The sequence below is a fragment of the Mauremys mutica genome, chromosome 1, assembly GCF_020497125.1.
Source record: "Mauremys mutica isolate MM-2020 ecotype Southern chromosome 1, ASM2049712v1, whole genome shotgun sequence".
NCBI lineage: Eukaryota > Metazoa > Chordata > Testudines > Geoemydidae > Mauremys > Mauremys mutica.
Genome location: NC_059072.1, coordinates 26,618,822 through 26,635,160, shown reverse-complemented (window position 1 = coordinate 26,635,160; position 16,339 = coordinate 26,618,822). Strand labels below are relative to the sequence as shown.

At 39.7% G+C, this 16,339-nt stretch overlaps 1 protein-coding gene across 4 annotated transcripts in view; it reads left to right on the top strand.

The window, feature by feature from the left end:
• ORC5 (origin recognition complex subunit 5) overlaps positions 1-16,339 on the top strand; it is a 129,640-nt gene that overhangs the window by 72,210 nt on the left and 41,091 nt on the right. The window contains exon 14 of one of the 4 annotated variants that reach the window (XM_045001881.1): positions 2,207-3,621. The exons of the other annotated variants lie outside the window; for them this stretch is intronic. Coding sequence (XP_044857816.1) covers positions 2,207-2,227 — 21 coding nt within the window. The 3' untranslated portion in view covers positions 2,228-3,621. Of the gene's footprint in view, positions 1-2,206; positions 3,622-16,339 lie in introns of those variants that run through there. 4 annotated transcript variants of the gene reach the window in all.

Sequence of the window (16,339 nt, the reverse complement as noted above, 5' to 3'; positions counted from 1 at the left end):
GTAGAGTGATGTATTTCTGCTTTATGTCAAGTACAGTTCTAGTCACTGACTTTTTACTTGACCCCCCATTCTCTTCCTCCAAATACCCTCTGCTGCTTTCTATTCATTTAATTGGGAACAGCGGGCCTTGACACAGCATCATGGACAAAAGAAGCAGCTGCAGTACAGTTAATTTGGAAGGCAGGATTTTAAAGTATGAAGCCTATTGACAAAAGAATGCCCCTTCATAGATGGTGAATAGTAAGAATTGGAATAATGTAGCTGTCCTTCTAGGGAAATTAACAAAAATATTATTTTTGGGGAGTGGACTTTGGAAGATATGGAGTTGGAAATTAGAGTAAATTTTCACTCTGAAAAGTTTATATACTTGGTAAACAGAAGTAAAAGATTACAATTATTGTAGCTTGTTTAAAAATATAACATTGTGACAGAATGAGGCTAAGAAAAAAAGCAACTTTTTGGTTTCCCATGACAACCTAAAACTTGATCCAAAAAAGTGAAGCTTAATTGTCTTGTCCTGAATGCAGCAAGGTGTTGATGTTCCATTAAAACTCCTTCATTAGCTGGCCAGCACTTCTGACCAGAGAATGATTATTATTGATTATTTTCAGGGTTGAAAACTGTGCAGAATGTCTCACAGTACATAGATGCTGTACAAGGATCCTCATCTAAGATCTTATAGTCTAATTTCACTTATAATGTAACAAAGAGGCAACAAAACATTGGGATAGAGGTGAAGAAGAGAAATGTGGGGACACTGCAATACAGTTATATGGTGACTTAAAAGGATGTGAATAGCATAGTTCAGTAATCTAAAAACCACCCTCTGCACACCTCAGGTTTCCGGTGAAAGCCATTGAGGGACCAGAGAAATCAATGTCTTGCTCACCTGACCATCCCCCACTTGTGAATTCATCCTGTGGACGGACTTAGCCAGTTGTGCTGCACAGTGTCTTTTGGGAAGGGACACACTAATGGTGGTGGTGCCAGTGTCAGCCCTCCCTTTCAGGAGGGCTGCTGTTGGTTAACCCAGCAACAAGCATTGGAACTCTGGCAGTTGAGAAGAATGCGTTGCTGGCAAAAACCATACTTCTGTGGGAATCCCTAGGAGAAAGATGAGCCACAGTTTTGCTGCTTTTAGGTCAAAGTACAAGCCTTATGTCTTTGCGTAGGCCTTCTCTCAATAATGGTAGCAGCAGAAATGCCTGGCAGTATCTCCTGAAAGACAATACTGAGAGTGATCCCACTACAGGTAAACATAGTGTGAGGAAAAGGTGGAGAGATGGGTCCCTTAGTTAGACTGAAATGTTACCTGTGTAAATGGGGCATACGTCTAACTGGTGCACTAGAAATGCATAGATAGATAAAAGGCCAGGTATTTCTCAATTGCTTAAATTTTAGAAAGTAAAAAATATATAGCCTTGATACCTCTCTATTCATAACTAATGATTTTCAGGCACAGCTTAAATAAAAACTGAAATGTTTTAATACAACTTCTGATCATAAGGACAGAATGCAAATGCAATCTGTCTGAAATAGAGATGTTTGTCATTAATATCTGGGGCAACCTTGAATATTTGAATGAAGATAATCTCAGTTGCCCTGCTGCTATCCACATATAGAACACTAATAGTTTAGATTAATAGCAATTAATAGCAATAATTAATAAATAAAATAGAATAGCAATAATTCTGTATTTAGTTTTTATATATTCCACTTTTGTTTTCTGTATTAGTATTCTTACAATATAATTCTAAATACAAATGGTATGTATGGATGTTATTGTATATGCAGACATTTCTAGCAAGTTGTAGTGGTAGATTATTACAACAGTGTAAATTGAATATTAAAAGATATTTGTATATCTGAAGAGAGAAGTAATTTTAGTTATTGTAATCAATGCAAATAGAATGTACATATAAAATTCATGATTAGCTAATGTACATATTTTTAAAATTTTCTTTCTAATCTAATGACCAGACTAAGTAGCCTGTGAAACAAAATTGTAGCTTCTTCAAGAGGCAGTGAATTCAAATTCTGATGAATTTGGCTCTAATGGAGTGATGGTAGTAGTGGCATTGATTATAATGATACAGTAGAGATGTAAAAGCCAAGTTGATCTTGTTTAGTGACTGGATAGTGGTGAGTATAACTCAGGGTACCTGTGACCTAGATAAAATGGACAAGTTGATATACTGTTATCTAGGTATCGGAGCAAGAAGCATGAAAAAGAATGGCCAAGGATAACTTGAAGAATAATGGAGATACTTTACTTGTTATAACTGATATTGAAAACAAAAAGATTGTCTGAAGGATTGCTGAAAGGACCTGGGCAGAAAACTGAAGACTGTGGTTACAAAATGATCTTTTTCAGTCTTTTTCCTTTATTCACAAGCACTTGGCTCTGGAAAACAGCTATTTTCTAGCCTGACATGGTTTCTAACGGATGGATAATGCTGATGGTAAAGGGAGAAGCTTTTTAATAATTTGTGTGAAAGATGCTAGATTGACAACGCAGGAGATTGACAATCTTTTTATTTATGGAATGCATACAGCATCACAGAGTAATCTCCTCTACGTTGCCTTTATGTAGTATCTAGAAGAATCATCAGTTGAATTCAGCCTCCATGCCCATTCAGTTTTTGGTTTCTCCTGAGACAGATAATGTGGTTGTCAGTTAGTGACAAATGAGTTGTTGTTGAATGTGATCTGGACACTTACATGCTACAAACTACTTTTTGAGATACCAAAGTAATTTCATAAAACACATTAAGGTACCATCAGAAATAGGAACTTTTGGTCATACCAGACTCATCTCTCTAAATAAATGTGACATGTAAATGTAAGGTTTTGTATTCCACAACCAGTTCCCTGAGCTATTTGGTCCACATGTCAAAAGCATAACAGTTAGTTACAATTTGGCAATGAACTGTGTTGCACATTATCTATGAGACTATGGTCAGACCATACTATAGTGGCTGATAGAAAACCAGGAAATACATGTTAGCATATACAAACCAAAAGATCTGGACAATATTCATGCTAATACCTGGAGCTAGATTATGATCTTATTAACGTCAACTAGTGCTTTACACCAGAAGTATCTCATTTTAAATCCATTGGACCTCTTCTGGAGGGCATTACTTAGTGGCTGACATTGATTTCATTGGGGCCAGGATTTCAGCCAATATGAGTAAAGCTATCAGTACAGCTTACAGGAAGCTATTAGGATTTTGTATAGTGTTCAGCACCATAGTATCAAAGAGAGTTTAGCTGATCTCTTGAGAATGTACTGAACATTAGCAGTCACTTTGAAACATTCATGGTTGACTGGGACTTCAGCAAAAAAAAATTAAAAAAAAAATAAAAGCCAAATGTGGTGAGTTTCAAAATGAAAAGTGATCATTGCAATTAATATCCAATTAATTTGTCTTCATTCCCTAGTAAAACTGTGAAACACATTTTAAAAAATATAAACCAAGTGCTAAGCACCCATCTTCTGGAAACCAAATTCCTTTAATGTGTGTCAAATTGAGCAAACAAAAATCAAGGCATCCAAAATGACTAGTTGTTTTGGAAATTTGCAACCATAGAGAATAATAGCAGCCAGATATATAAACAGCATGGATTTATGGAGAACTCTCACTAGTATGATTTTTTCATAAATTATAATAAAACTATTTAATACAGGTTATTCTGTTCCTTCCTTGTGTGCACGTGTGTTTTTTGGCGTGAATGGAAAGGGATAGCTTTGCTTCTGTTTTCTTATCAAACTCACATATCCGTGTGAAACTAATGAAGGCCAAAGCTGGTAAATTCAAGCAAGTTTTTGTAGAGGAAAATAACCTGAAATAGAACAGCAAAAATTGGGGACTAGAGGAGACTGACGCAGGTCAGAAGAAAGAGTAAAGGAAATGTACATGCACACTTATTACTGTGTGCTTGGTGATGTACAGCCCAAGAGAGAGGATTCCCCACCCCCCAAATTTTGATGAAATAGCTTTAGAGCTGCAGTATAACTGTCTGCAAGTATTTGAAGTCTGTCAATACTAGAAAAGGAATAATTTAGAAGTAATTTAATGAAAAATTAGAGGAAAATAGCTTTTAATACCATGAACAAGCTTTAGTCAGTGGTATCGTAAACTGGACAAAGCACACAAATATAATTTACTAAAACGTTCTGCATTGGGGGGGAGGAGAAAAAAGATGACTTAGATACTTTCCATCTCTAATTTTTATGATCACACGGTATAAATTGACAAAGTAAGCCTCATAGTTTAGTAGGAAGGCATAATTTATGTAAATTCTCTTCAGAATAGGCATTAACCTTGATCCTTACTTCAATTCTGTATTAAATCTTGCCTTTGATACAGTAATCTTAATTAAAAATGAATATTTCACGATTTAACTCCATCCTCTCACCACAGGAACAATACTCTTCTATATTACAAATAAAAATGCCATCGATAGAAAATATGTATTGCAAATTTCAAATTATAGGTTTGCATAAGGTGATATATATTAATAAAATATCAAAACTTAGGGTTTTTTTTAACTGAAACACTAACTCTTGTCTTTAAAATTTAATTTTTAAGATTTAGGTTTAAAATTTAAAATATTTTTCCTTAATTTGACCTCTTGTATACACTGAATCGGAGAGAAAATGTCTTTTCTACTAGTAAAGTACCACATTGATCAGAGTCTTTTTTTGCTAGTGTTGACACAAGTCTATGATCTGGTGGTGTTTTGTTTTTTTTTAAGTCAGTGCCATCTTAGTATTACTTTCCATGGCATGCACTCTTGAGAGTGAGAGAAGAAGGTCTTTTCAGTTAAATTTTATCTTTTTTTAAGGAGTTTATGGAATGGCATGTCAGGGATTTGGAAAGAAGGAAAATGAGCGCCAAAGAGTTTACACTTTGCTCCTGTCTTTTCCTCCCTTGATTTTGTTTCAAAACTCCAGCAATAGTCTTTCATAAATTAGTACTATTCTGAGTAGTATACTGGTTGTGTAAATGGTGCACAAATAAAGATATCTTCTTGTCATAAGGGACTGTGCAATTGAAGTCACTACTAAACAAATACAGCTGTATTATTTCAAAACCCACAAATTCCCCACTTGGCAAGTGGGGCAAAGACAACTGGGGAAGAGACTTTTTGTTCAAGCTTCTAAAAGTAATTCACAAGTAATACAGAAATTAAGTACACAAAATTATTTGGCAGAATCATTTGTAAACCTTTTTAAATCTTATTTTTCCAATTATGCTGCAAGGAAAGTTGTTAATACGTAGCAACATCTAAATAAGTATTGTATTGATATACAAATGAGAGAGTGAACAAACTGTCTGGGTGACAAAAATATTTAGTCTTGATCACTGCAGATATGTGCACTAAGAAAAGTTTAGGGAAAAGGATCCGCTATTTAGAAGTGACTATACAGACTTAAAAAAACAAGAACTTTTGATTATACAACTTAATTGTAACCCTGACAGAGGTCAAGGAAACAATCAAACTATTGGAAGTATGTCTGGTATTTCAAAGGATTCAGTTCCACACTAGAGCTGATGATGGTATTCACAGTTTCTATAGAAATAAAGTATCAGAGGGGTAGCCGTGTTAGTCTGGTACTGTAGAAGCAGCAAAGAATCCTGTGGCACCTTATAGACTAACAGACGTTTTGCAGCATGAGCTTTCGTGGGTGAATACCCACTTCTTCGGATGCAAGTGAAGAAGAAGAAGAAGAAGCAATTCGAAGAAGTGGGTATTGCACACTTGTCTTGCATCCGAAGAAGTGGGTATTCACCCACGAAAGCTCATGCTATAGAAATAAAGTTGTCATAAAATATAATGCCTTGATTGGGACGAGTTTTATTTTGCCTCTTTATTAAGTAGCTGATTTGATAGATGAGCTTTTGAACTCCGTGTATAAAAGCCCTGAAGCCTTTGGATATTTGAGGAGTTTGGACTAACCAATATCAGTTATTTTAGCCTTCCCTCCAACTAGCAGCTAGATTTCTTATTTATTTAAGAATTTTCTGATCACTTTCAGGACTTGAGAGGTTAATACCTCCTGACCTCATTTATCCATTGGTCAGATTTAAATATTGAGCTACAGCTGTGATTGCTTATAGTGATCACCCTTAAAAACACATCATTTACTATTACCATTATTTGTACAGTTAACTATATTTAGGATTGGCAGAATTTGACTTTTTTTTATAACTTAAAATAATATCAGTGTTTATTTTTATCAATTTAAATTTTCACTGTTGTGGGAAGTTTTTTTTGGGGGGGGGGCGCTAGGTACTGACCCCACAATTAGAGATTCAAAAAGTTAAAGATTCATAAATTGTTAAAGTACAAAGTGTCAACATATCCTTACATCAACAAATCATACCTATTTCTACTATTCATTCACTAGTCAATTTAAAACAAGCCTAATTCTAAAGCCACCTATATCACTAGTATTTGCCCATAAAGTCTTCCGTTCCCACAGCTAGGAGGTTTGAGAAATAAAAATATATAATATATCAGGCTTTTTATAGAGGTACTGGAATGTGTAATCTTTTGTTAGAGCCAGCAGATTATTCCAGTTTTCAAAAGCTCTCCAAATTTTCAGCTTATGTCCTTATAATAGTACAGAACGTTGAGCTGCGCAAGTCGGTCCTCGGAGAGGCACATGCAGTGTTTGTCTTGAACTTTTTTGAACAGACTGAATGATCTTTCCACAAATATTAGTTACTAGCTCTTTGAGTATATGTAATGCCATGCTGGACATGACAGGCAATGACTACATTTTACTTCTGCAGTGTTAAAGTGCTGTTACACTGTCATGACAGGGCACTTCACATGCCATGTACAAGTCAAAATTGTGCTTAAATTCTTATGCCGTCCCAGGGAAAATGCACAGAGTATATTCCTAGTCACTAAAATTTTGTGACATCTGAGCCTTGACAAATGGATCAAACACTTTACAGTTGGCAAAAAGTGATCCTGATCCATAGAGTCTCTTCGGTACATTGCAAGATATGGATACCTTTAGTTAATTTTGGAATTCTGATGCAAAAGCATTCATTGCAGATTAAAGGAATTGCCTTTTGAAGCCCATTGACTTGAGTTCCATTTCTTTTTTAGACTTCATCTACATCAGCAATAACTTGTAAACATCACAATTAAACAGTGTATCAGTGCAGTGTATCGGGATGCATTTGTGTCCATTTGCAAATGAAACCGTGTGGATTTGTCCCAATAATACACAAAGAAAATATAACTTGCAATACAATTTTCACTGGTTTCCATTGTTCTCAACCATCTGGCAGAGTTTCGTTGCCTTCTTTGAGGTGACTGCATCCTCTTCTTCAGTTGGAGAGTCTGTCACACTGTCCCAATATGCATGAATGAATTTTGCTGCCTTGAAACAGGAAACACAGCGTAAGAGCGTGCACACAAACCTGATGGGCTCACATTGATTACACAGTCTTTAAAAAACACTCACCTTGTACTTGGCAAGTTTAAATATTTCTGGAAAATATACCACAAATTTGGTCACATCATGGAACTCATTTGTTTGGTTGCAATGATCAATAGTTACATTCAAAAGATGAGCAATATGTGGAACATGCAGCACATGTGGACACATTTTGTTCGAGTCCTTTATTAAGCATTGTATGTATGTCACAGAATCACAGCTAGTTGCCACATTTAAAATCTGAATACCTTGCCAGTCCAGCCAGGAATCAGTATGGCTATTCTGTTTTGCTTGTAGCTCCAGGCCTCATGAGCCACATCCATTTTGGTTTACACAACAGTATATATGTAACCTATTCACAAGAAAGCACAATCATTATCACATCTAGAACTTCCAAGGCCAAGTATGGGGGAAGTATGTTAGGAAAGGGAGGTGAGCATTAGATAGGTCTTGAGTTTTGTACTTAAAAAGAAAAAGTTTTAGGATATGCTGCTAATACTAGAAGATATTGAAAGGGGAGAGAATGGCTATCTCCGGAAGAACCCACGAGTCTACAGCTGAGTCTACAGTCTTTCTGCAGGGTTCAAGACAGGCACTGCTTCTTCGTCACCACTAGAGGACATGAGCGATAGCCCTCAATCATTCCCTGATTGGCTGGTGCTCCTGTAGCCCATAGGATGGTTTAGGTTAAGAAATAAGTAGAAGTTAGGTTTTGAGCCAAAATTAGTGTAAGGGTAGAAGAGTATGACAAATTGAAGTTGCTAGTGTGGGAAAGTTGGAGATAGTGTTGTGGGAAAGTTAGGAGTTAGCCAGGATATGACCCAGGGTTATGTTACCATTACGTTTTGGATATAACTGGTTTGAACAAGATTTTTAATGAGTGTGTTTTAAGAATTGGAAATGTTTTATGAAAATTAGGGCTGTCAAGCGATTAATTGCACTGTTAATAGAATACCATGTATTTAAATATTTTGGATGTTTTCTACATTTTCAAATATATTGATTTCAGTTACAACACAATACGAAGTGTACAGTGCTCAGTTTGGAATTCATAGAAGCTTGCATTCACGCAACCTCCACATGAGCTTATCTGCCACAGAACAGATTCCAGAACCTACTGGACCAAATAGCCCTGGCAATCTACAACCCTTCAGTCATGGACAGGACCTGCCTTTCCATCCTAGGGCATGTGGTGGTGTGCACATATGTCACACCCTTTGCCCACCTGCACCTTCGCTATATAGTTAAGGCTGCAAAGAGTCTATTCTCCATGCACCAATCCATGGACGCCATACTCAACATTCCAGTGGAGGTCATCTCTTCTCTTCAGTGGTGGACAGACCCACTACAAGTCTGGTCCAGGCAATGCCCTTCCTCCCATCCTCGCTGACCAGGACAGTCTCAACAGATGTCACTCACAAAATGGGGTGCTCAAATTGGAGATCACATGACACACGGCACCTGGACCACACAAGGCCAGGATGCAAATAAACATACTAGAACTTCTGGCAGTATGCAAAGCATGCCATGTGTTCTTACCAGCTATGTGCTATCGCCACGTCCTTGTCATTTCAGACAACACCACCACAGTATAGTACATAAACAGACAAGGGGGCACGAGGTCCCCAGTGGTGTATTTGGAGGTAGTTCACCTCTGGGGAATGGTACATTTCACATCATATCCGTTAGTCAGGAGCCTATCTGCCTGACATCCAGAATATCATTGCAGATTCTCTAGGAACTTTGCAACTGACCATGAATGGGAGTCGTACAACATGATAAAGATCTCTGTGATTGGTCGCTGGGGTACACCAATCAGATATCTCTGTGCATCACACATCAACACCAAGTCAGTATTGCTTCAGAGGAGGACTCGGTGCCCTCTCACTGGGCAAAACCTTGTCATCAATTGGTCAGACTATGCCTTCCCCCCTACCACTCCTACCCCACGTCCTCCACAAACTCTGGCAGGAGAAAGCTACAGTAAGTCTGATCGCTCCATTCTGGTCTCGCCAATTCTGGTTCCCTCTTCTCTGCATGTTGAAACAACCTCCATTCCCGCTCCAGACATTTCTGAAACTGCTGACATAACACAACAGCAGACTTAGGCATTCAGATCCATGGACGCTACACCTGATGGCTTGGTTTTTGGATGGACGCCTCCATTACCACAATAATGCTCAATGGCGGCACAAGACGTCCTCACCAGTAGCTGAAAGGATTCCATGAGGTGATCCTGTCAAGCCAAATGGACGTTTCACCTTCTGGGCCCAACAGTAAGGCCTTGCCCCCGAAGCTGTGGGCATCCCCATGCTCGTAGACTATTTCCTGTATCTGAAAACCTTGAGACTCTCTCTCAGCTCTAACAGAATTCATGCACCCGCCATTAGTGCTTTCCACCCTCCAGTGGAAGGGCATTTGATTTTTACCCACCCCTTGACCACTGGATTATTGAAGTGCCTTTTATGTAAATATCCACCCATTCAGCCTGTTGCTCCCCAATGGGACTTCAGCCTAGTCCTTACCTCTTTAATGACCTCTTCCTTTGAACTGCTGGACCCATGACCCCCCCCCATAAGTCGCTTACCTTGTTACCATTATCTCAGCGAGGATGGTTGGTGAGCTGGGAGCCATGATAGCAAACACCCCTTTCACCACGTTCCATAAGGACAAGGTCTCACTGCAACTGCAACCCAAGTTTCTGCTAAAGGTGGTTTTCCAATTTCACCTCCACCAACCCATACATCTTCATACCTCCTTTCCAAAATCACATGCCTCTGATGAGGAACTGTGGCTTCATTCTCTCAATGTGCGTAGGGCCCTAGCCTTTTACTTACACAAGGTGAAGCCATTCCGGAAGTCTCCCAGGCTATTTGTCGCCAAAGCGGAGAGAATTAAGGGACAGGCCATTTCCACCCAGAGAGTCTCTCAGTGGGTCTCAGAGTGCATTACACGCTGCTATCAATTGTCAGGACACTCCTCACCAGGTGGGATTTGAGCCTATTCTATGAGAATGCAAGCATCAACCCAGCCACGCTCCGTAATGAGCCCCTTGCAGACATATGTGAGGTGGCCACGTGGAGTTCGTTACACACCTTTTCTTCTCACTGTGCTCTAGTACATTGATTCTGCGACAGATGCCTCATTTGGCACAGCAGTCCTCCGTTCTGCCATCTTCCTCCCACCCTTCTGCTATCTAGGAAATGTTAGTCAATCACCCTCAGTAGAATACAATATGGGCCATCACTTGAGGAGGAGATGGGGTTACTTACCTGTAACTGGAGGTTCTTCAAGATGGGTGGTCTCTATCTGTATTCCACTGAGGGTCATGCGCATGCGCTCAGAGCCAGAGGTTTTCAAAGTAGTATGGCTTGGTGGTCCACGCACACGCCCTTTATTGCCTCAGGCAAAACCACGGGCACATGTGTGGACTGCCGAGCAATACTACTTTAAAAAGCTCTGGCGCATGCGCATAACGCTCAGGTAGGGATCACATATCTTTTAGAATCTCCAGTTACAAGTAGCTAACCTCCTCTTCCAGGGTTCCTAATATATACCATTGCAAAGTGTGCTTCAGAGAGAACTGTGTGTCAGAGCAGGACACTTATGCACTGTTTGGAGAACGCAGTCTCCATAAAAGACTGCATGCAGAGTTAAGAATCATACAGAGCCCATATGATGTGCATAAACGGTACTTAATAACTAAAGAATTCCACTGAAACCCTCCACAAACCAGTCAAACTCCTCTTTGCCAAGACAAAAATGGATAAAAATAAGTTTGTTTTTAGGCCAAGTCTTTTTGAAGTTACAGTGAGCCAAAAAAGTTGGGAAAATTTTTCCAAGTAAAATCACCTCCTTTTTTTTTTTAAACCCTTATCTCATATGCCTTGTCTAATTATCCTCAAACTGAACATTAGGATATTTTTTTCTGGAAGTATAACGTATGTGTAATTTCAGGAGATGCATTTAGTGCAAGTACAGTTAAATGGGGGTCAAAATTGGGCTTACAGTTGGAACTTACTTTTATTTTTAACTAGCTTGTCTCCACAATAGATACATGGAAATGTTTTTCCTAACTAATCTTTAGCAGAGTTCTTTTTGTTGAAGTAGAACTTAGTAGAACTGCTGTACATGAAAGAGATGCACATAGACTTGTTTATTGCCATCCTGTTAATGTCTTCATGCTATTTGTACCTCTCCTTGGGAAAACTGAGATTTGTATAACATTTACACTCTTTCCATTACCTCTCTGCTGTTCCTAACATTTCAAAGTGGTGCAGAGATTTAGCCACACAACTTCTATTTCTGTTAATTGGATTTGTATGGCTAAATCCTATGGACTTCTTTGAAAATATCATGGTTCCATGTATATGTATATTTTATATATAAATATATGCATAATATGCAGACAGAAGGAAATCAGAATAGAAAAATGAGTTTTAGTTTATATTTGTTTGGAGATGAACAACTTTTGACTTACCATATGTGGAAGAGTTCCCATTTTGAGTATACTGAATGAGTAATGTGCTTTTCTTGCCTTAAAGCTTGATTGACTTTTAAATGCATGAACCATTTACACACGAGTCTTCTGTACTTAACTCAGGAGGGGGAAAAGCTTTTCTGATTCACTAATCCTTTTTTTCCTTTGCAAATAAGGGGTCTATCTATATCATGCACCCATGAGGTGTAAAATACACAAAGAGGAAGGAGGGAGACAAGTAAAATGCCTGACCTGCTATAATGTGAAGAGTAGACAGATTTTTTTCTGAAAAATAAAAAAATACTGAGGGGGACACAGGAAGGGTAGCACTGAATCTACCACAAGTATCTGCTTGATATGAAGGTTTTGTATAATTATTTAATCTTTGTTGTTCAATAAGTGAATTGTTACCATGGTAGCACTCATATTACACAATTTCTCTGTTTATGAAATAAATTCAGAACATTTTCTTAGAGAGAAAGGTAGGTCTCCTCTGCGCCAGTGTTTGTGCTGTTTATCTTTTTAATGCTGAAAAGTGTCTTATAGCTTCAATTACCAGGTTTTGTCTCTTTTTAAAATTGTTTTTGAGATGCAAAAATGTCAATTTTAGCGCCAGTCTACTCCAAAGATAAAACTGATCAGAATCTGACTATATTTGCTGCTTTTGTGGGGTCAGATCTATGAAGACAAATACCATCTCCATCCTGGTTTAGTTTGGATCACTAGTTGTGCTGAGGTAGCTTTGCACTGCTACCTGCCAGTTGAAATGGCACTTTAGTAGTAAAATCAAATGAAGAAATATTTTAATGCCTCTTTAAAAGAGGGCAGGCTGCTGCATGCCCCAAAGGGAGTAGTGTGTAGCTCCTTGGTCAAGAAACCAATTCCTGAAACTGATGAGCTGGCTGTTGTGCTGCTTTTCTGTCTCTATCCTGTCCTTTTGGGATGAGACTGAGAAAGTGATTGTAAGGCACTGCTAGTTTAAACTCCCTCTGGTTTTTGGGTTTCAACCAGTGTATGATCCAGAGAGTGCTTTTGTCTATTTTGTGATTGAGCGCCTCCTAACAGACAAAAGTTAGGCATCCATGCAGATTCTTTTGAATCAGTCAGCTGATTAATACCACTGACTAGAGTTTACAACTCTAATGCAGATCCTGGCAGGGATGGATGAAATAACACTTAAATGGTTTTGTTTCCTCCTGTCGGAGAAATTTCAAAAGGCAGTGTGTAGACGGGCTGACTCAACCCTGCGGCGCCTTCTGCTGGTGACTCCGGGAATTAGCTCTCTGCAGCGCTGGAGCACCCTCTGCAGGCCGGTGATCCGCCTGTCTTCAGGCCCCCCGTGTCCCTCCCTGGACCCGGTGCCCTCTTACATGGGGTGCTGCCCCTGGCAGTAACCCCTTTCTCTCTGGGTCTCCCCTCCTTGGGGAACCCCCACCCTCTATCCCCACCTTGCCTCAGTATTGGCTACTGCCAGTCATTGTCTAGCCCCACACTCTGGGGCAGACTGCAGTATCAGTCTACTCATTACAGACAAAGGGGTTTGGACCTGCTGCCTTGGCCTACCCCTGGGCTGCCCTCTGCAACCCCCAGTACCAGTTGGCCCTTCGCTAGGCTGCAGCCTGGGGCTTTCTAGGCTGGAGCTCCCCAGCTTTTCCCCAGCCCTGCTTCACCCTAGGTACCTTGCCTATAGCCCCTGCAGCCAGGCCCTTCTTCCTCTTCAGGCAGAGGAAGACTGACTTGACTTCTAGCTTCCCTGGCCTTCTTATAAGGCCCTTGGCTCAGTTTGGGGCGTGGCCCCAGCTGCAGCCACTTCCTCAATCAGCCCAGCCTAGAGCAGCAGCTCTCAAGCCCTGCCAGGCTACTTTTAAACCCCTCACAGCAGGAGCAGGGTTTCACCCTGCTACACAGTGTTGTGGAATTCTTCATCCATTATGTTCAGCACATATGTAAGGCCACAAAGGAAACAGGTGTTTGGGTGCGGAGTTATCAGCTTCCAGAGATGTGCAGTTTTTCATCAGACCAAGATGGTGTCTTTTGCCAAGTGCCAGGCAGAGAGAGAGACTTAGATGAAAAGAAACTGTGAAAGACTTAATTCAGGTAGCATAAAGGTGATGTAGATTTTTGAGAGAGAATCTAGAAAGCATGGAGGGGTTGGTGTATTTCCCTGTTATCAAGGTGTCTACTTGTGTTTTGTCAGTGAAACCCCAGCTGCTCCTGAAATGTTCACCTTCATTTGGTGTGGTAATTGTGTGACCATTTCTCTCCAATGTGGACCTTGCCACAGTTATCCATGCCTTTGTAATCTTCAGATAGATCATAACAGAGTGACAATCTTCAACTCAGATTGTTCAGATGACTGAGAGAGGGCACTTTTCTATCTCTGGGTCTTTTCATTGTGGTGTGTTGTCATGTGTTACTCCCAGCCTCAATCCTGGAGTCCATCCTTTGGGCCCTGTATCACTTTTATTATATTACTTTTAACCACTTGTTTTCCGAATGTGGATTTCACTTAAGTGCAGACAATAACCAAATCTTCAATGTTTCCATCACAGTTTTATTTACACCTCACCCTCTGTGTGCTTCATACCCATCAACTCATGCTTCTGTCAGAACTTTATCTTACGCTAGCGACTCCAAAACAATTGTGCTGCTAGTTGGTAAAACAAATACTCTTGAACACAACTTCACTCACTTTCTTTTCCTCTGTGCTCTGGCTTTACATCATCTTCTACTGTTAGCAACTTTGATGTTTGACTTTATTCTGAATGCATGCTTGTCTCCATCCCTCTGCTTGGCCCCAAACAGGCAAATATATAAACTGTATTATAATTCTTAGTGGGTTGCATTTGATTCTTTACCTCGCCACTACTCAAACTCCAATTGAAGCTTTTATTTCCTTTTGATTTATAGTAATACCCTTCTTTACAATTTCTAAATTCCACAAACTCCAATCTGACCAAATCATTGTCTTATTAGTTATATCTGGAAGTAAAAAAAAAAAAAAAGTATATATTTGGAAGCCTTCAGTAATTCTCTGTGTGTTTCAGATTCCAGTAGAAAATCTCCCTCTTGGTCTTTGGTATCTGTTCCCACACTTCACCTCCCCAACTTCAGATCTTCAAGATTTTCAGGAGCTCTGCACTTTCTGAAAATTAGGTCTTTTGATGGTGTCTCAAGTTGGGCATCCAAAAATCACCCATCTCATTTTAAAATCGTTCCCTGTAACTATCCACTTTCACTCGTGTTTTTGTTTTTTGGGTTGTTGTGGGGTTTTTTGAGCCTGGAATACGTATTTATAGATTTTTACATATAGAAATAAATAGGGACATCTATCCAACACTCAGGGCCACTGAATGTTGGCCCTTCTATGCAATTTAAACCCAATCCTACATTATCTATGAATATTGCATAGTGTAGCATCTTCATATGTTACTTGTACTTTAGACTTTGTTCAGTTGTGAAGCATTTGTGATGATACAGAAGATGTGTATATTCTATGGTATAACTAATCTGTTTTTATAAATTGTTTTTGTATAGCAAGATAACTTTACAAAAGTGGTTTTAATTTGGAGCATCCCAACTATTTTGTTTGTATCTACTTTAAACAATTCTGACCTTTGACCTTTGTGTACTGTGCATCTTGACTTGCTAGTGACCTGCCCATTAAGCTGTAGGGGCCATTGTCTTGCTTGTTGGAAAAGGCGTGTGCCCCTTTAAGAGCTAGAGAGACAAGGAGTGACTCTGCTGCAGCTGCAGACCACATCAGCATGGGGATGCTCACCCATTCCCCACCCTCAGGTGTCCGGAAGAGAGGAGGGAATATATAGGTCCATGCTGGTGCAGGAAAAGCCCTCTTTTACCTGGACCAGGTGGAACAGCTTTCACCCTCCCACCCATGGAAGTTGTGAAATACTGGGTTTTGTCAGGATCCACTGTGGTCATTGAGCTGGTTCTGCCTTTCTTGTGGGGCTGGGGGGTTTTTCCCACCAAGGCAGTGTTTTTTTTCCACCTTCCCCATAGCGGGTTCAGGGCTGGGAGCTTAGTTGGTGCAAACATGAACGGGTAGTTAGGCTATGATGTTGCAACTTGTTATGTAAATGTGTAGTGGATGTCTAGTGCAGGCAGGTACTCTATAGAAAAGAGATATAGTGATAAGATAAAATGGATTGGTAAAGGACTTAGAGGAGGTATTCTTTAAAGGAAGAGAAACAGGGTGGGTTTGGGACACCTATAACTGGTATGCAGAGAGCCAGCCCCCTCCTTTATAGCTCCCCATAACCTTCATTTGAGAGGGGAATTGTGAGGTGCCAGCAGCAGGTTGGCTGGGGACCGGGATGGCTGACAGAAGCCCTCCATCTGTATATTGAAATGATTATGGAATTACCTGCACTGTA